Source organism: Aristolochia californica, unplaced genomic scaffold (assembly GCF_029961685.1).
Source record: "Aristolochia californica isolate CCGP_79_NKW_82.1479 unplaced genomic scaffold, dmAriCali1.0.hap1 SCAF_8, whole genome shotgun sequence".
Taxonomy (NCBI): domain Eukaryota; kingdom Viridiplantae; phylum Streptophyta; class Magnoliopsida; order Piperales; family Aristolochiaceae; genus Aristolochia; species Aristolochia californica.
Window position 1 is genome coordinate 9938657 of NW_027182279.1, and position 18042 is coordinate 9956698.

Here is an 18042-nt window from a genome sequence, read left to right on the forward strand (position 1 = left end):
CCCTCTGGATCTTCTGTCTTCCATTTCTGCTCTTGACAATTTTTTGATAAATGTTGGTGGAGGCTGACTAGTCTTGGTTGTTGTGGAAGTAGTTGCAGGGGCACTGGAGCGCCATGTGCTGCTAGTAGCAGACCTGTTAGTCTGCCAAGACTGACAATTTTGAATTTTTTGTTTGGCCTCTAGAGTGCGTGCCAAGTTCACTGCTCGGGCTAAATTAGAGGGAGCGAAGCGCTCAACCTCTAACAGAAGGGACTCTGATAATCCAGCAGTAAATAATCCCACTTGTTGATCCACCTGGACTATTTTACTGGCTCAGGCTAATTTTTCTTGAAATGCCTGCTGGTATTGCTTTAAGGTGCCAGTTTGATGCAGCAAGCCTAGGTCCCCTAATGAATTGCTCTGAGCAGGCGGTCCAAATCGAATTGTGTATAAATCTTTAAATTCTGCCCAGTCTATGTCCGGATTTTCCATTTCGAGTTGGTGGCCCCATAGTTGCGCTTCATCGAGCTTGTTCTTTGATGAGAAAAATTTTTCTCGTACCTACATAATCAAATTAAGGGGTCCTCGGACCCTTAAACAACGGAAAATACAACTTTGTGTACCTCGGAATGGTCCAACCAACAGAACCTGAGCTCATGCCATTTACGGTATGCTCTATTCGACCAACAAAGTGGTCACCCTGCAAAGCCGAAGGGCTCCTCCTCCCTTCACGAGGAGTGGGGTTTCTTACCCCCATCAATTCATCCAATCTAACTGACAAGATTTGGATTTGCGAGATTACCTGCTAAAAATTTTGGGAAATTCGGCTGTCCATCCCCTCAGCCAGATGTTAGGATCCTCACGAACCATGAATCTTGTCACCCTCCTCTCTTCACTTCCCTCCATTGCTTTGCTTAATGTAGGGATAGATTAATGGAGTGATGTAAGAAGAAAATCGGAAACAGGATTTGGGGAAAAAGGGGGAGCGCTTGAAGGAGCTCTCGACCTGTTACTCTAATTTACCCTATGCTAATTTGCTAATTCAATCGCTCCTTTCATTAACCTAGTCGTCCCCTTAAATAGGGTTGAGGACGCCAACTACAATTCAGACCCTTGGGTCACTGGTTCAAGCCAAATAAATTGTAAACCAAACCAAACCAAAATCAATTACATGATAATTGAAAACCACATTAATTAATTCCTACGCCTGCTGGTAACTCGTGATGCTATTGAGTCCATAACATCACCCCCCTCTTGGAGAAAGAGCTATTCCTCAAGCTCGAAGGAAGGGTAGAGAAGCCGAAATGCTGATAATGGCTCCCATGTAGTGTCACTGGGGTCTGCATCTGCCCACTGTACGAGAATTTCTCAATCGCCTTGAATGTGACGTGCCTGCTGAGCAGAAGTAGAAAGGACACGGTCTTCATGGAGTGGTGGCAGAGGGGTGTACAGCAAGGGAGAGTTGCCCTAGAATGACTTCAGTTGGGATATGTGAAATACATTATGTATCTTTGCATCGGGTGGTAGCTGCAAGCGGTAGGCCACGGTGCCAATGCGGTCCAACACCTGAAATGGACCATAATATTTTGGAGAAAGCTTGTGGCACTTAGAGGCAGTTAGTGACAGCTAACGGTAGTGTTGGAGCTTTAACCACACATAATCTCCTGGGGAATAATATACTTCTCGGTGTTTCTTATCATAATAGAACTTCATAGAGAGTTGGGCCTCCTAGAGATGAGTACGCACCTCAGTAAGCATAGCGTCTCTTTCAACTAACGCTTGGTCCAAAGTGGTGACTTTGGATGCCCCTGGTTCATAGGATAACAAACGAGGTGGATCTCTGCCATAAACTACCCTGAAAGGAGTAGTTCCCAGTGCGCTGTGGTAAGAGGTGTTATTGCAAAATTCTGCCCAGGAAAACCACTTAACCCACCGTTTAGGTGAGTCCCCCACAAAACAGCGAAGATAAATTTCGATCGTGCGATTGATGACCTCGTTTTGTCCATTTGTCTGTGAATGATATGCAGAAGAGAATGCCAATTGGGTGCCATGTAACTTGAATAATTCTTTCCAAAAGGTACTTGTAAAAATGGCATCCCTGTCACTGATAATGGATGCTGGAATCCCGTGTAATCGGACAATGTGGTCAATAAATAACTGAGCTACATGAGCAGCAGTATATGGATGCGCCAAAGAATTGAAGTGACCGTATTTTGAAAAATGGTCAACTACAACTAATATCACAGATTTACCTGATGAAGTTGGAAGACCATCAATGAAATCCATGGAAATGTCAGACCAGATTTGAGACGGTAGCTGCAGAGGTTGTAGTAGGCCGGCAGGACTTCAAGATTCGGCCTTGTTTAATTGAAAAATCTGACAAGCAGCTACATAATCAACAATCGTGCTCTTCATACCCCTCCAATAAAACCGACTGATTCGGAAGTATGTTTTCTGTCGACCCTCATGTGTGCTATCATGGAAAGAGGACAAAATGGTGTGAAGAAGTGGGGACGTGTGGTGCATAAAAATATTATTTTTGTATAGGATAAGACGATCCTGAATCGTCCAATGACTAGCTGCTGTCCCTTGCTGAATATCTTGATATAATGAAATAAGTTCGGGATATTGATGTGTCTCCTCACGAATAGAATCCAAAAAAAGTGAGCGTGGGTGGCTGAGAGCATAAACGTGTGGTTCTGGAATGTCCCGACGAGACAAAGCATCAGCCCCCAAATTTAAACTGCTTGGCTTTTATTGAACTGTAAAATCGAAGCCCATGAGTTTACTCAACCAGTGTTGCTGCGGTGATGTGATGAGGCGTTGCTCAAGAAGCTACTTGAGGCTGCAATGATCTGAACGAATCAGAAATGGTCATCCCCAGAGATAAGGCCAACCCAATCAGTTCCCTGTCATATGCGGCTAACTTGTGGTGGTGCTGTCCCAACTGGCGCTGAAATAAGCGATGGGGTGTCCCAGTTTCTGTAACACTGCACCAATACCTCCTCTGGACGCATCACATTCCACCATATAGGATTCATAAAAATCTGGTAGCTGTAGCACAGGCACTGAGGCTAAGGCCTCCTTTAACTGCTGAAAGGCCTGTGCCACTGAGGAAGACTAGGTGAATGCCTGTTTCTTGAGAAGGTTGTTGAGTGGTGCTGCTATCTGGCCATAAGTACAGATAAATTTTCTGTAATATCCCGCTAGGCCCAAAAATCCCCTTAATGCGGTAAGGGAGGTGGGAGGAGGCCAATCTGTGATGGCTTGTATCTTACTCTGGTCAACCTTCACTCCCACTACTGATATAATGTGTCCCAAATATGCCACTTCTGAAGTGCCCATAGAACATTTGGATTCATTCAAAACCAAATGATGGGAGCGTAGAAAGGTAAATACCTGATGGAGGTGTTGGAGATGTTCGTCCCAATTCGTGCTATAGACCAAGATGTCATAAAAAAATACTATCACATATTTCTGCAAAAGTGAGGAAAATAGCTCATTCATGAGGGCTTGGAAGATGGAAGGCGCATTGGAGAGACCGAAGGGCATGAGGAGGAACTCGAAATGACCGTGGTGCGTGTAGAACACAGTCTTCTCCACATCTACAGGGTGAATTTGATGATAGCCCGATTTCAAATCTAACTTGGTAAAAATCGTAGCACCATGTAACTCATCCAGCAACTCGTCCACCACTGGGATGGGGAATTTGTCTTTAATTGTATGCAAATTCAGTTGCATGTAGTCAACACAAAACCTCCATGATTTATCCTTTTTGTGGACCAGTAAAACAGAGGATGAAAAGGGAGACCTACTGGACAACTCCCTGAGCGAGCATATTCAGGCACTGTCTTTCGTTTTCATCTTTCTGTATATGTTGGTAACGATAAGGACACACCACCACTGGATCGGTTCCCAACTTCAAACGTATGCGGTGATCATAGTGACGCACTGGTGGTAGACCAGTAGGGTCATCAAATAAATCCGCAAAGGCTGTAACTAATGGAGATAACTTACAATCACCAGTGCTCTGAATCTGGAAAGTGTGTAGTGCACTGGGCACCTGTGCCTTAATACCCTGCAATGTAATCTGGCCCTGTTGTGCTGTAAATGTCATAGTCCGAGCCTGAAAATCCCACAATATAGGGCCTAATAGCTGAAGCCATTTTAGCCCAAGCGCCAAATCAAATCCTACTAAAGGAATGACCAGTAAGTCAGCCTTAAACGAATGTCCCTCAATAGTAAAAGGGGTGGCTGCACATAACCCAACACTAGCAATTTTAGCCCCATTGGCCACTGAAACCGAGATACCCTTTTGCTGTTGGATTTCTAATCCCAATAGTTGCGCTACGGGCTCACTGATAAAATTATGTGTGCTGCCAGAATCAACTAAAGCAAGTAATTGGAGATGGTGTAACTTGGCCTTTACCTGCATGGTATTAGAACTACGCAGGCCATGCATGGCATGGAGGGAGAGCTCTGGGTCTTGTTGTTCCTCTTCAACAATATCATCTTCAGGAAGCACTTCTGAACCCTCTTCCCAAAGTTCTATACTGAATAATATTTTGCAGGTATGTCCAGGGAGAAATTGTTCATCACAATTAAAACAGAGGCCCTTGGCCTTTCTTGCTTCCATTTCCTGTTTAGTCCAGAATTTACGTGGAATATTGTCGGGGGGGGGGGGGGGGGGGCACACTTGTAGACAGCTCTGCACGGTTAGGGGCTGAAAAGCCAAAACGTTGCCCAGGTGCAGTACTCGGTAGTCTGGTGGTCCAAAAGGGTTTTCGGCCTAATGATTCCTTCAGAACTCGTTGTTTCTGTTCCATAGCCCTGGCATAATTCATGGCTGAGTCCAAGTCTGTAGGACCAAGTAATTCGACTTTCAAGCAAACCGACTCGGTCATGCCCGCATTAAAGATCTGAACATGCAGGTGAGGAGGAACAAATTCACTCGCGTGAGCCAACCTTTCCTAAAAATTTTTCTGGTACAATTCTAAAGTGCCAGTCTGTTTATAGTTGATCAATTCCCCCACTAGGTTGCTACTAGTTGGAGGTCCAAACCGCATTTGGCAAGCATGTTTAAAATTTAGCCAATCCTGAGTCGAATGGACATTTCGGTAGTGATGGAACCACATGAGCGCTTCATCGAGCAGGTGGTAGGCGGCCAACATGACCTTGTCCACATCCAACGTTTGTTGATGATAGAAAAATTGCTCGCATTTTGTGAACCGAAGTAAAGGATCCTTTGAGCCATCATATGTAGGAAATTGAGTTTAAAGTACCTGGGAACCGTTGTTGGTCCGTGTCCGTGAGCAGCCATAGGAACAGTTTGTGGGCGCAGTGGTGGGGGTGGTGGTGGTGTGAAGTGTGGGTAGTGTGCTGTCGGTGGTTGAGAGTTTGTAGCTGGTGGTGGCACTGCAGATTGAAGTGCTGCAAGCTGGGGGATGACGGTTTGGAGAGAAGATTCCAGCGTGTGCAATGTATTATGAATGTTAGTAATTTCAGCACCTTGATGTGTGGACCTTTGTTGAAGATCTAAAAGCACTTGACGTATGTCCTCTGGAGAAGAGGAGTCACCGAGGGTAGACCTGTCTGATACCACGTTGTTAGGATCCTCATGAGCCATGGATCTTGTCACCCTCCTCTCTTCTCTTCCCTCCGTTGCTTTGCTTGACGTAGGGATAGATTAATGGAGTGATGTAAGAAGAAAATCGGAAAGGGGATTTGGGGAAAAAGGGGGAGAGCTTGAAGGAGCTCTCGACCTGTTACTCTAATTTACCCTATGGTAATTTGCTGATTCAATTGCTCCTTTCATTAACCTAGTCGTCCCCTTAAATAGGGTTGAGGACGCCAACTACAATTCAGACCCTTGGGTCACTGGTTCAAGCCAAATAAATTGTAAACCAAACCAAACCAATATCAATTACATGACAATTGGAAACCACATTAATTAATTCCTATGCCTGCTGGTAACTCGTGATGCTATTGAGTCCATAACACCAGATTCCCTTCCATCTCTTCCTGGTCCGCTGCCCTTTCTACTCGAACCAATTCTCTGATGTTAGCCATCAATTTGGCATTGTTGGACGACGTCTCTCCCATCCTGGCCTGCTTTGATACGAAACTGTTGTGATCCAGGACCATAGATTGAGTCACACGTCGAAGGGAGAACTCGCCTTGCATTTCTAGAACAGAGACTGGTCACCGAGACCTCTCTGGTCAACCTATGTTGTTGATTCAGTGATAATGAGGGGTGAAAATGAATGACGGAAGGGGGAAGTGAGAAAGGGGTTGCCGTAATGGGGATTTAGACTCGTCGACGGGAGTCTACACCATGGGTTCCAGGGGAACACCGAGCCTGGTTCATTGAAGGAGAATGCAGATCCTGAGAGTTTGTTCTTTTCTTTTCCATTATTTCCCGACGCCTAATAAATCAAGGCTCGAGCAATAGTTATTAAAATTCTGCCCTCAGACGGTCTACTTGCTTAAAAATAATCAATTAAAATGACCTAAACTGGCTAAGTTATTGAACTACTCCACTGAGTCCCGACTCGTTCGCGGCCTCTGGACTACTCGTTGTGCTATGGAGTCCACAACAATCACACATGGAGGTTTTGCGTTGATTTCCGAGAATTAAAATGCTAAGACCATTAAAGACAAGTTTCAAATTCCGGTGGTGGATGAATTACTAGATGAACTCCACGGGGCAAAATTTTTCACCAAGCTAGACTTGCTGTTTGGCTATCATCAAGTCTGAATGTATCCTCTGGACATTGAGAAAATGGCCCTCCACACTCACCATGGTGATTTTGAATTCATTGTCATGCCCTTCGGTCTATCGAGCACGCCATGCACATTTTAGGCATTAATGAATGAGGTATTTCGGACCTATCTCAGAAATTTTGTTCTCATTTTTTTTTTACAATATCTTGATTTTCAGCAAGTTCTGGCCTCAACACCTCAAAGACCTGCGTCTGGTCTTCATCCTCCTTCAGACTCATCATTTGTATTTGAAGCGCTCCAAGTGCTCATCAGGTCATGCACAAGTGGCCTATTTGGGTCATGTGATTACAACAACAGGAGTTACTATGGATCCAACAAAACTTGAGGCGATACTGCAGTGGCCACCACCCTGAAATGTGGTTGCATTATGAGGTTTTCTGGGCTTAGCTGGGTATTACCGCAAGTTTACCCACAATTATGCACACCACGCAACACCCTTATCCAACCTGCTGCACCGTAACACCTTCCTCTGGACTGATGCAATAGAGACCTCATTCAACATGCTCAAGCAAGCTCTCGCCTCAGCACTAGTACTTCAGCTACCAAATTTTGAAGACGTGTTTGTGCTGGAATGTGATGCATCCGACAACGGTATTGGGGCAGTTCTTCACCAATCCCAACATCCCATTGCCTACTTCAGCCGTCAGCTAGCCCTCCACCACCATAAATTACCAGCATACGAAAGAGAATTAATTGGGTTAGCGAAGGCTGTACAACACTGGAGACCATATTTGTAGGGCCGCTTTTTTCTCATTCACACTAATCACTCTAGTCTGAAGTTCTTGTTGGACCAACGCATCTCCACATCACCACAACAGCACTGGAAAAGCAAGCTCATGGGATTCGATTTTACTGTTGAACACAAACCTGGTCCCTTGAACCGAGCTGTTGATGCTCTCTCCCGTCGCTCAGACGAAGCGCTGCAACTTGCAGCCATCAGCCAGCCCACGCCTTTGCTGCTAGAGTCCATCCTCCAGGAGCACCAGACCACACCCAAATTACAGCAGCTGTCTCAGAGAATTACAGCAGGCCAGATGGCGTCTCACTGGTCCCTCCATCATCATCTCATCCTTTACAAGTGGCGCATCTACCTAGTTCATTCTTCTCCCTTGGTGCTGAGTATCTTATCTGCTTATTATGACAGCATGCATGAGGGACTCCACAAAACTTCACAGAGGATATGCGGAGATTTTTAGTGGGCTGGATTGAAATCTCACATAGCAGAATATGTTGCTGCGTGCCTAGTGTGACAGCGCAACAAGGCTCACCATTTATCTTCGGCTGGGGTGCTCCAGCCCCTCGACCTTCCCACTTAGGTAGCCAAACAACCCACTTTTTGCGTATCTACAAAAAGCGGAACTAACAATCATAGAACATCGTAAATGTTTTGATCGATTAATGATGTGTAATGGCTATAATTTTTGTTTGAAATGACTTATTGTTTGGGAGTCAACACTCAGTTAAAAATGCCTCGTCCCCCCAATTCCAATGACTGCAAAATCTAATATAGAAAAAATTAAAAGAGTTTACAATCCTTAAAAATCACAGATAATTTTTGGAATTATCTCTCTTTGCATTTGTGCATTTCCATTGTGGATGTTCAATTTTTTTCAAATCTAAACTTGAGTTTTAACTCTCCCATTTTTCTCATAAACAAAATGATAAGGCAAAAAGATCACAACAAAATGAAAATTTTAGAGTTTATGTAACCAAAAAATTAAAAACTATAATAAATATAAGTGAAGAAAATTATTTCATGCACTAAAAATGAATACCAAAGTTTTGTTATCCATTTTTGGGAAATTCCACTAGTACAACCCCTAATAGCATGGTGGAATTTTATAAGAAAGAGATTTCTAATTGATCCTAACATGTTTTTTTAAATATGGATATGTGTGCCTGAAACATGCTGAGCATGCATATGACCTAATGATCCAAAAATTTTAAGGAGTAGGAAAAATTGATTTCTCAAGTTTACGTGCGGTGGGATATTTACCAGAGCTAAATAACCCACATTTTTTCTATTTACAAAAAGCGCACTAACAATCATAGATCATCGTAAATATTTTCATCGATTAATGATGTGTAACGGCTATAATTTTTGTTAGAAATGACTTATGGTTGGGGAGTCAACACTCAGTTAAAAAGGTCTCATCCACCCTTTTCCGATGACTGCAAAACCTAATAGATAAAAAACTAAAACTGTATACAATCCTTAAAAATTACATATACTTTTTGGAATTATCTCTCTCAGCATTTGTGTATTTCAATTTTGGATGTTCAATTTTTTTCAAATACAAACTTGAGTTTTCACTCTCCATTTTGCTCGTAAACAAAAAGATAAAACAAATAGGTCACAACAAAATGAAAATTTTAGAGTTTATGTATGAAAAAAATTGAAAACTATAATAAATGTCTGTGAAGAAAATTATTTCACACATTAAAATTGAACACCAATGTTTTCTTATCCATGTTTGGGAAATTCCACTAGTACAACCCCTAATAGCTTGTTGGAATTTTATAAGAACGAGATTTCTAATTGATCCTAACATGTTTTAAATATGGATATGCATGCCTGAAACATTTTGAAGATGTAAATGTCTTAATGATCCATAAATTTCAAGGAGTTGGAAAAATTAAATTCTCAAGTTAAGGTGCGGTGGGATATTTACCAGAGCCAAACAACCCACTTTTTGCCTATTTACAAAAATTTGAACTAACAATCACAGATCATCGTAAATCTTATGATCGATTAATGACGTGTAATGGCTATAATTTTTGTTAGAAATGACTTGTGGTTTGGGAGTCATCACTCAGTTTAAAATGCCTCCCCCCACCTCCCCACCCACCCACTTTTCTGATAATTTCAAAACCTAATATATAATAAACTAAAGGAGTTTACAATTTTGAAAAATCATAGATACTTTTTGGAATTATCTCTCTCTGCATTTGTGCATTCCTATTTTGGATGTTCAATTTTTTTTCAAATCCAAACTTGAGTTTTCACTCTCCCATTTTTCTCGTAAATAAAAAGATAAGGCAAATAGATCACCAAAAAATGAAAATTTTAGAGTTATGTATGCAAAAAATTGAAAACTATAACAAATGTAAGTGAAGAAATTTATTTCATGCATTAAAAATGAACACCAAAGTTTTGTTATCCCTATATGGGAAATTCCACAACTACAACCCCTAATAGCTTGGTGGATATTTATAAGAAAGCAATATCTAATTGATCCTAACATGTTTTAATTATGGATATGCATGCCTGAAACATGTTGAAGATACCAATGACCTAATGATCAGAAAATTTCAAGGACTAGGAAAAATTAATTTCTCAAGTTAACGAGCGGTGGGATTTTTACCGAAGCCAAACAACCCACATTTTCCCTAATTACAAAAACCGGACCTAACAATCATAGATCATCGTAAATGTTTTGATCAATAAATGATGTGTAAGGACTATAATTTTTGTTAGAAATGACTTATGGTTTGGGAGTGTAAACTCAGTTAAAAATGAATCGTCCCCCCTTTTTCGATGATTGAAAAACCTAATATATAAAAAACTAAAAGAGTTTACAATCCTTAAAAATCACAGATACATTTTGGAATTATCTCTCTCAGCATTTGTGTATTTTAATTTAGGATGTTTAAATTTTTTTCAAATCCAAACTTGAGTTTTTAATCTCCCATTTTTCTCATAAACAAAAAGATAAGGCAAATAGATCACAACAAAATGAAAATTTTAGGGTTTATGTGTGCAAAAAATTGAAAACAATAATAAATGTATGTGAAGAAAATTATTTCACGCAGTAAAAATGAACTCCAAATTTTGTTATCCATGTTGTGGAAATTCTAGTAGTACAACCCGTTATAGCTTGGTGGAATTTTTTAAGGAAGTGATTTCTAATTGATCCCAATATGTTTTAAATATGGATATACATGCCTAAAACATATTGAAGATGCAAATTACCTAATGATCCAAAAATTTAAAGAAGTAGGAAAAATAAATTCTCAAGTTAACGTGCAGTGGGATATTTACCAGAGCCAAAAACCCACTTTTTGCCTATTTAAAAAATACGGACGTAACAATCATAGATCATCGTAAATGTTTTGAATGATTAATGATGTGTAATGGCTATAATTTTTGTTAGAAATGACTTATGGTTTGGGAGTCAATACTCTGTTTAAAATGCCTCGTCCCCCCTTTTTCGATGATTGCAAAACCTAATATATAATAAACTAAAAGAGTTTACTATCCATAAAAATCACAGATACTTTTTGGAATTATCACTCAAAGTATTTTTGCATTTCCTTTTTGGATGTTCAAGTTTTTTTCAAATCCAAACTTGAGTTTTCACTCTCCCTTTTTTCTCGTAAACTAAAAGATAAGGCAAATAGGTCACAACAAAATGAAAATTTTAAAGTTTATGTATGCAAAAAATTAAAAACTATAATAAATGTAAGTGAAGAAAATTATTTCACGCACTAAAAATGAACACCAAAGTTTTGTAATCCATGTTTGGGAAATTCCACTTGTACAACCCCTAATAGCTTGGTGGAATTTTATAAGAAAGATATGTCTAAATTATCCTAGCATGTTTTAAATGTGGATATGCATTCCTGGAACATGTTGAAGATGCAAATGACCTAATGATTGAAAAATTTTGAGGAATAAGAAAAATTAAATTCTCAAGTTAATGTGTAGTGGGATATTTAACAAAGCCAAACATCCCACTTTTTGCCTATTTTTAAAAAAGCGGACGTAACAATCATAGATCATCGTAAATGTTTTGATCAATTAATGATGTGTAATGGCTATAATTTTTGTTAGAAATGACTTATGGTTTGGGAGTCAACACTCAGTTAAAAATGCATCGCCCCCCGTTTTTCGATGATTGAAAAACCTAATATATAAAAAATCTAAAAGAGTTTACAATCCTTAAAAATCATAGATAATTTTTGGAATTATCTCTCTCAGCATTTGCGCATTTTCATTTTGGATGTTCAATTTTTTTTCAAATTCAAACGTCAGGTTTTACTCTCCCATTTTTCTTGTAAAAAAAACGATAAGGGAAATAGATCACAATAAAATGAAAATTTTAGAGTTTATGTATGCAAAAAATTGAAAACTATAATAAATTTAAGTGAATAAAATTATTTCACGCACTAAAAATGAACACCAAAATTTTTTTATCCATTTTTGGGAAATTTCACTAGTACAACCCCTAATAGCTTGGTGGAATTTTATAAGAAAGAGATTTCTAATTGATCCTAACATGTTTTAAATATGGATATGCATGCCTGAAACTTTTTGAAGATGAAAATGACCTAATGATCCAAAAATTTCGAGGTATAGGAAAAATTAAATTCTCAAGTTAATGTGTGGTGGGATATTTACCAGAGCCAAACAACCCACTTTTTGCCTTTTTACAAAAAGCTGACCTTAAATTCGTATATCATCAAAAATGTTTTGATCGATTAATCATGTGTAACGGCTATAATTGTTTTTAGAAACAACTTATGGTTTGGGAGTCAACACTCAATTAAAAATGCCTCGGCCCCCCCTTTTCTTAAGATTGAAAAACCTAATATATAAAAAACTAAAAGAGTTTACAATCCTTAAAAATCTTTTGGAATTATCTCTCTCAGAATTTTTATATTTCCATTTTGGATGTTCAATTATTTTTTAAATCCAAACTTGAGTTTTTACTCTCCTATTTTTCTTGTAAACAAAAAGATAGGGCAAATAGATTACAACTATAGGAAGATATGATCAAGCACAAACGACCAAGAAAGGCCCACATATGTAAGATTATGATAAGATGGGCCACATGACCAAGGAAGGCCCACAAGATGGGAAGATATATATTTAAAGATATATTCGCATTGGAAGAGTCAAAGGTCATGCTAGTATTATGTTGTATTGAAAATTCCGAATTTATGCCCATTCTTTTGCGTGACTTTTTGAGTTGATATATCATAAAATATCTCACTTCTCCCATGTTTGAAGGCTTATTTATAAATATCTTTTATTTGGGCTTATGGCTACATCTATGATATTTGGTTCAAGCTGGGATCATTACCATTACCTCCCAGCTTGAGGGGGAGAAGTAGAAGTACACAAAAGAGGTACTTTATTTTATATGTTGTGAATAAGTTTATGTGACATAAATATTCAAGAAAGGGGGTGCACAAAAGATTCAGCTTGTGCATCAATGAAGAAATTTTTATATCGGATTATTTCATGGGTTCTTTTGCAAAGTTTATTATTTCCTTCGTGTTATATGTGTTGGAAGATCGTCGTGTTATATACAGTTGCTGCTATTATGTCTCTTTGGGGACATTATTTCTTGGGTTCTCTTTCGTGTTATATACAGTTGCTGCTATCTATGTTATCCCCCTGTAATGGCTTTTATGTCTCCTACCACTTGAGAGTCGTTGTCCTGTGGAGGGACACGGTGGTGGACACTTCAGAGCAATGCCGATAGACACACTACCGATAGCAGTGGAGTGTGCCCTACATCCAGCATTAAGACTGGAGTATGAAGCAATGGCTTACTGGCTAGGAGTGATTTTTACTCTCACTTATAATGCCGCAGGGCCTCATGGAAGGACGCAACAACATGAGGGGAAGTATTAGAAGATGAAGGCATATTGGAAGATGTGCCATTTTATACAAAAATATTTTATACATCATTTGCAGCAAGCTGGGAGTTCATGTTGTTCTCTCACCCCATGCTTGAGGGGGAGTGTCAGAAGATAAGATCAAGCCCAAACGACCAAGGAAGGCCCACATATGTAAGATTATTATAAAATGGGGCACATGAGCAAGGAAGGCCCACAAGATGGGCCCAAACCCATAAGAAGTAGGACCACAATGATTACAAAGAGCTGACATCCTGATCACTTCAGTTGGAAGATCAAGAAGGACTCACAAAAGTATCTTTATCTTAGGGTCACGACCAAGAAGAGTTTTAGTTTAAGTTATATTTTTCTTTTATCAATATTGAGTTACCTAATTATGTTAGGACTTACCTTAAGTGTTAGAGTTTGGCTGTAATTGGGACAAGGGTAGTTTTATTGTAATTTGACTCCACTACCTTCCTCTATTATAAATAGAGGTTCATGTACTCTGATTACAACAAGTTATTGATGTCAATGAAGTATTTCACTTTTCCATAAATTCAACAACAACAAAATGAAAATTTTAGAGTTTAAGTATGCAAAAAATTGAAAACTATAATAAATGTAAGTGAAGAAAATTATTTCACGCACAAAAAATGAACACCAAAGTTTTGTTATCCATGTTTGGGAAATTCCACTAGTACAACCCCTAATAGCTAGGTGGAATTTTATAAGAAAGAGATTTCTAATTGATCCTAACATGTTTTAAATGTGGATATGCATGCCTGGAACATGTTCAAGATGCAAATGACCTAATGATCCAAAAATTTCAAGGAGTAGGAAAAATTAAATTCTTAAGTTAAAGTGCGGTGGGATACCAAAGCCAAACAACCCACTTTTTGCCGATTTTAAAAAATGGACGTAACTATCATAGATCATTGTAAATGCTTTGATCGATTAACGATGTGTAACAGCTATATTTTTTTGTTAGAAATGACTTATGGTTTGGGAGTCAACACTCAGTTAAAAATGCCTCGCCCCCCTTTTCCGATGATTGCAAAACCTAATATATAAAAAACTAAAAGAGTTTAAAATCCTTAAAAATCATAGATAATTTTTGAAATTATCTCACTCAGCATTTGTGCATTTTCATTTTGGATGTTCAATTTTTTTTTGAAATCCAAACTTGAGTTTTCACTCTCCCATTTTTCTCGTAAACAAAAAGATAAGGCAAATAGATCACAACAAAATGAAAATTTTAGAGTTTATGTATGCAAAAAAATGAAAACTATAATAAATGTAAGTGAAGAAAATTATTTCACGCACTAAAAATGAACACCAAAGTTTTGGTATCCATGTTTGGGAAATCCCACTAGTACAACCCCTAGTAGCTTGGTGGAATTTTATAAGAAAGAGATTTTGAATTGATCCTAAGATGTTTTAAATATGGATATGCATGCCAGGAATATGTTGGAGATGCAAATGACCTAATGATCCAAAACTTTCAAGGAGATCCAAAAATTAAATTCTCAAGTTAATGTGCAGTGGGATATTTACCAGAGCCAAACCTAAACCCACTTTTTGTCAATTTAATAAAAGCTGACGTAACAATCATAGATTATTGTAATACTTTTGATCAATTAATGATGTGTAACGTCTATAATTTTTCTTAGAAATGACTTATAGTTTAGGAGTCAACACTCAATTAAAAATGACTCGCCCCTCCTTTTATGATGATTGCAAAACCTAATATGTAAAAAACTAAAAGAGTTTACAATCCCTAAAAGTCACAGATTCTTTTTGGAATTATCTCTCGCTGCATTTTGTGCATTTGTATTTTTTATTTTCAATTTTTTTACAAATCCAAACTTGAGTTTCCACTCACCCTTTTTTCTCGTAAAGAAAAAGATAATGCAAATAGATCACAACAATATGAAAATTTTAGAGTTTATATAAGCAAAAAATTGAAAACTATAATAAATGTAAGTGAAGAAAAAAATTTCACCCACTAAAAATGAACACCAAAGTTTTGTTATCCATGTTTGGAAAATTCCACTAGAACAACCATAATAGCTTGGAGTTTGATACGAAAAAGAATTCTAAATGATCCTAACATATTTTAAAAATGGATATGCATGCCTGAAACATGTTGAAGGTGCAAATGACCTAATCAGCCAAAAATTTCAAAGAGTAGAAAAAATTAATTTCTCAAGTTAACGTGCGGTGGGTTATTCAACCGAGCTAAACAACCCACTTTTTACGCATTTACAAAAATCTGACCTAACAATCATATATCATCGTAAATATTTTGATCGATTAATGATGCATAACGGCTATAATTGTTTTTAGAAATGACTTATGGTTTGGGAGTCAACACTCAATTAAAAATGCGTCGCCTCCCCTTTCCGATAATTGCAAAACCTAATATATACAAAACTAAAAGAGTTTACAATCCCTAAAAATCGCAGATACTTTTGGAATTATCTCACTCATCATTTGAGCATTTGCATTTTGGATGTTCAATTTCTATTCAAATCTAAACTGGATTTTTCACTCTCCCTTTTTTCTCGTAAACAAAAAGAAAAAGCAAATAGATCTCAACAAAATCTTGGTGGTATTTAATAAGAAAGAGATTTCTAATTGATCATAACATGTTTTAAATATAGATATGCATGCCTGAAACATGTTGAAGTTGCAAATGACCTATTGAACCAAAAAATTCAAGGAGTCAAAAACATTAAATTCTCAAGTTAACGTGCGGTGGGGTATTTACCAGAGCCAAACAACCCACTTTTTCCCTTTTTTAAAAAAGCAGACCTAATAATCAAAGATCATCAGAAAGATTTTGATCGATTAATGATGTGTAACGACTATTATTTTTGTTAGAAATGACTTATGGTACCCCCCCCCCCCCCCCCCTTTTTGATGATTGCAAAAAAATATATACAAAAAAATAAAAGAGTTTTCAATCCCTAAAAATTACAGATACATTTTGGAATTATCTCTTTCTGCATTTGTGCATTTCCATTTTGGATGTTCAATTTTTTTTCAAATCCAAACTAGAGTTTTCACTCTAACTTTTTTCTCGTAAACAAAGAGATAAGGCAAAGAGATCACAAAAAAATGAAAATTTTAGAGTGTAAGAAAAAAATTGAAAACTTAAATGACCACCAAAGTTTTGATATCCATGTTTGGGAAATTCCACTATTACAACCCCTAATATCTTGGAATTTTATAAGAAATAGATTTCTTATTGATCTTAACATGTTTTAAATATGGATATGCATACCTGAAACATATTGAAGATGCAAATGACCAAATGATCCCAAAATTTCAATGAGTAGAAAAAAATTTAAATTCTCAAGTTAACGTGCAGAATATTTACTCGAGCCAAACAACCCATTTTTTGCCCATTTACTAAAAGCTAACCTAACAATTATAGATAATCGTACAAGGTTTTGATCGATTAATGATGCGTAATGGCTATAATTTTTTTTAGAACTGACTTATGGTTTGAGGGTCAACACTAAGTTTAAATCCATTGCCCCCGTTTTCCATTGATTGCAAAACCTAATATATAAAAAACTAATAGCGTTTACAATCCCTAAAAATCACATATACATTTTGGAATTATCTTTCTCTACATTTGTGCATTTCCATTTTGGATGTTCAATTTATTTTCCAATCCAAACTTGAGTTTTCACTCTCCCTTTTTTCTCGTAAACGGAAAGATAAGGCAAATAGATCACAACAAAATCAAAATCTTAGAATTTATGTATGCAAAAATTGAAAACTATAATAAATGTAAGTGAAGAAAATTTTTTCACGCACTAAAATGAACATCAAAGTTTTGTTATCCAAGTTTGGAAAATTCCTCTAGTACAACCCCTAGTAGCTAGGAATTTGACAAGAAAGAGATTTCTAATTGATCCTAACATGTTTTAAATATGGAAATGCATGCCCGAAACTTGTTGAAGATGCAAATGACCTAAATATCCAAAAATTTCAAGGAGAAGAAAAAATTAAATTCTCCAGTTAACGTGTGGTAGGATATTCAACCGAGCCAAACATCCCACTTTTTACGCATTTACAAAAAGATGACCTAACAATCATAGATCATCGTAAACATTTTGATCGAGTAATGATGTGTAACAACTCTAATTTTTGTTAGAAATGACTTATGGTTTGGGAGTCAACACTCAGTTGAAAATGCCTCGCCCCCCCTTTTCCGATTTTTGCCAAACCTAATATATACAAAACTAATAGAGTTTACAATCCCTAAAAATCGCAAATAATTTTTCGAATTATATTATTCAAAATTTGTGCATTTGCATTTTGGAAGTTCAATTTTATTTCCAATCCACACTTGATTTTTCACTCTCCCTTTTTCCTCGTAAACGAAAAGATATGACAAATAGATCACAAAAAAATAAAAAATTTAGAGTTTAAGTATGCAAAAAATTGAAAATTATAATAAATTTAAGTAAAGAAAATTACTTCACGCACTAAAAATCAACACCAAAGTTTTGTGATCCGTGTTTGGAAAATTCCACTAGTTCAACCCCTGATAGCTTTGTGGAATTTTATACGAAAGAGATTTCTAATTGATCCTAACATGTTTTTAAAATGTATATGTATGCCTGAATCATGTTG

The 18042-nt window shown here is 37.4% G+C and overlaps 1 protein-coding gene across 1 annotated transcript; it reads right to left on the reverse strand.

The window, feature by feature from the left end:
* Positions 1-3790: 3790 nt before the first annotated feature.
* Positions 3791-4883, reverse strand: LOC137938294 (uncharacterized). The gene is made up of 3 exons (XM_068783276.1): positions 4676-4883; positions 4429-4527; positions 3791-4368 (listed from the first exon to the last, which is right to left on the reverse strand). The coding sequence occupies exons 1-3, from the start codon at positions 4881-4883 to the stop codon at positions 3791-3793; spliced, it is 885 nt and encodes a 294-aa protein (XP_068639377.1).
* Positions 4884-18042: the final 13159 nt, after the last annotated feature.

Bases quoted from the DNA above. Each gene is read 5' to 3' on its own strand.
- LOC137938294 (XM_068783276.1), bottom strand. From the start codon at position 4,883: ATGACCGAGTCGGTTTGCTTGAAAGTCGAATTACTTGGTCCTACAGAC. The intron at 4,528-4,675 runs GTGTGCCCCCCC...TATTCAGTATAG, and splicing joins CCGTGCAGAGCTGTCTACAA to AACTTTGGGAAGAGGGTTCA. The intron at 4,369-4,428 runs GTAGTTCTAATA...TACTTGCTTTAG, and splicing joins CCATGCCATGCATGGCCTGC to TTGATTCTGGCAGCACACAT.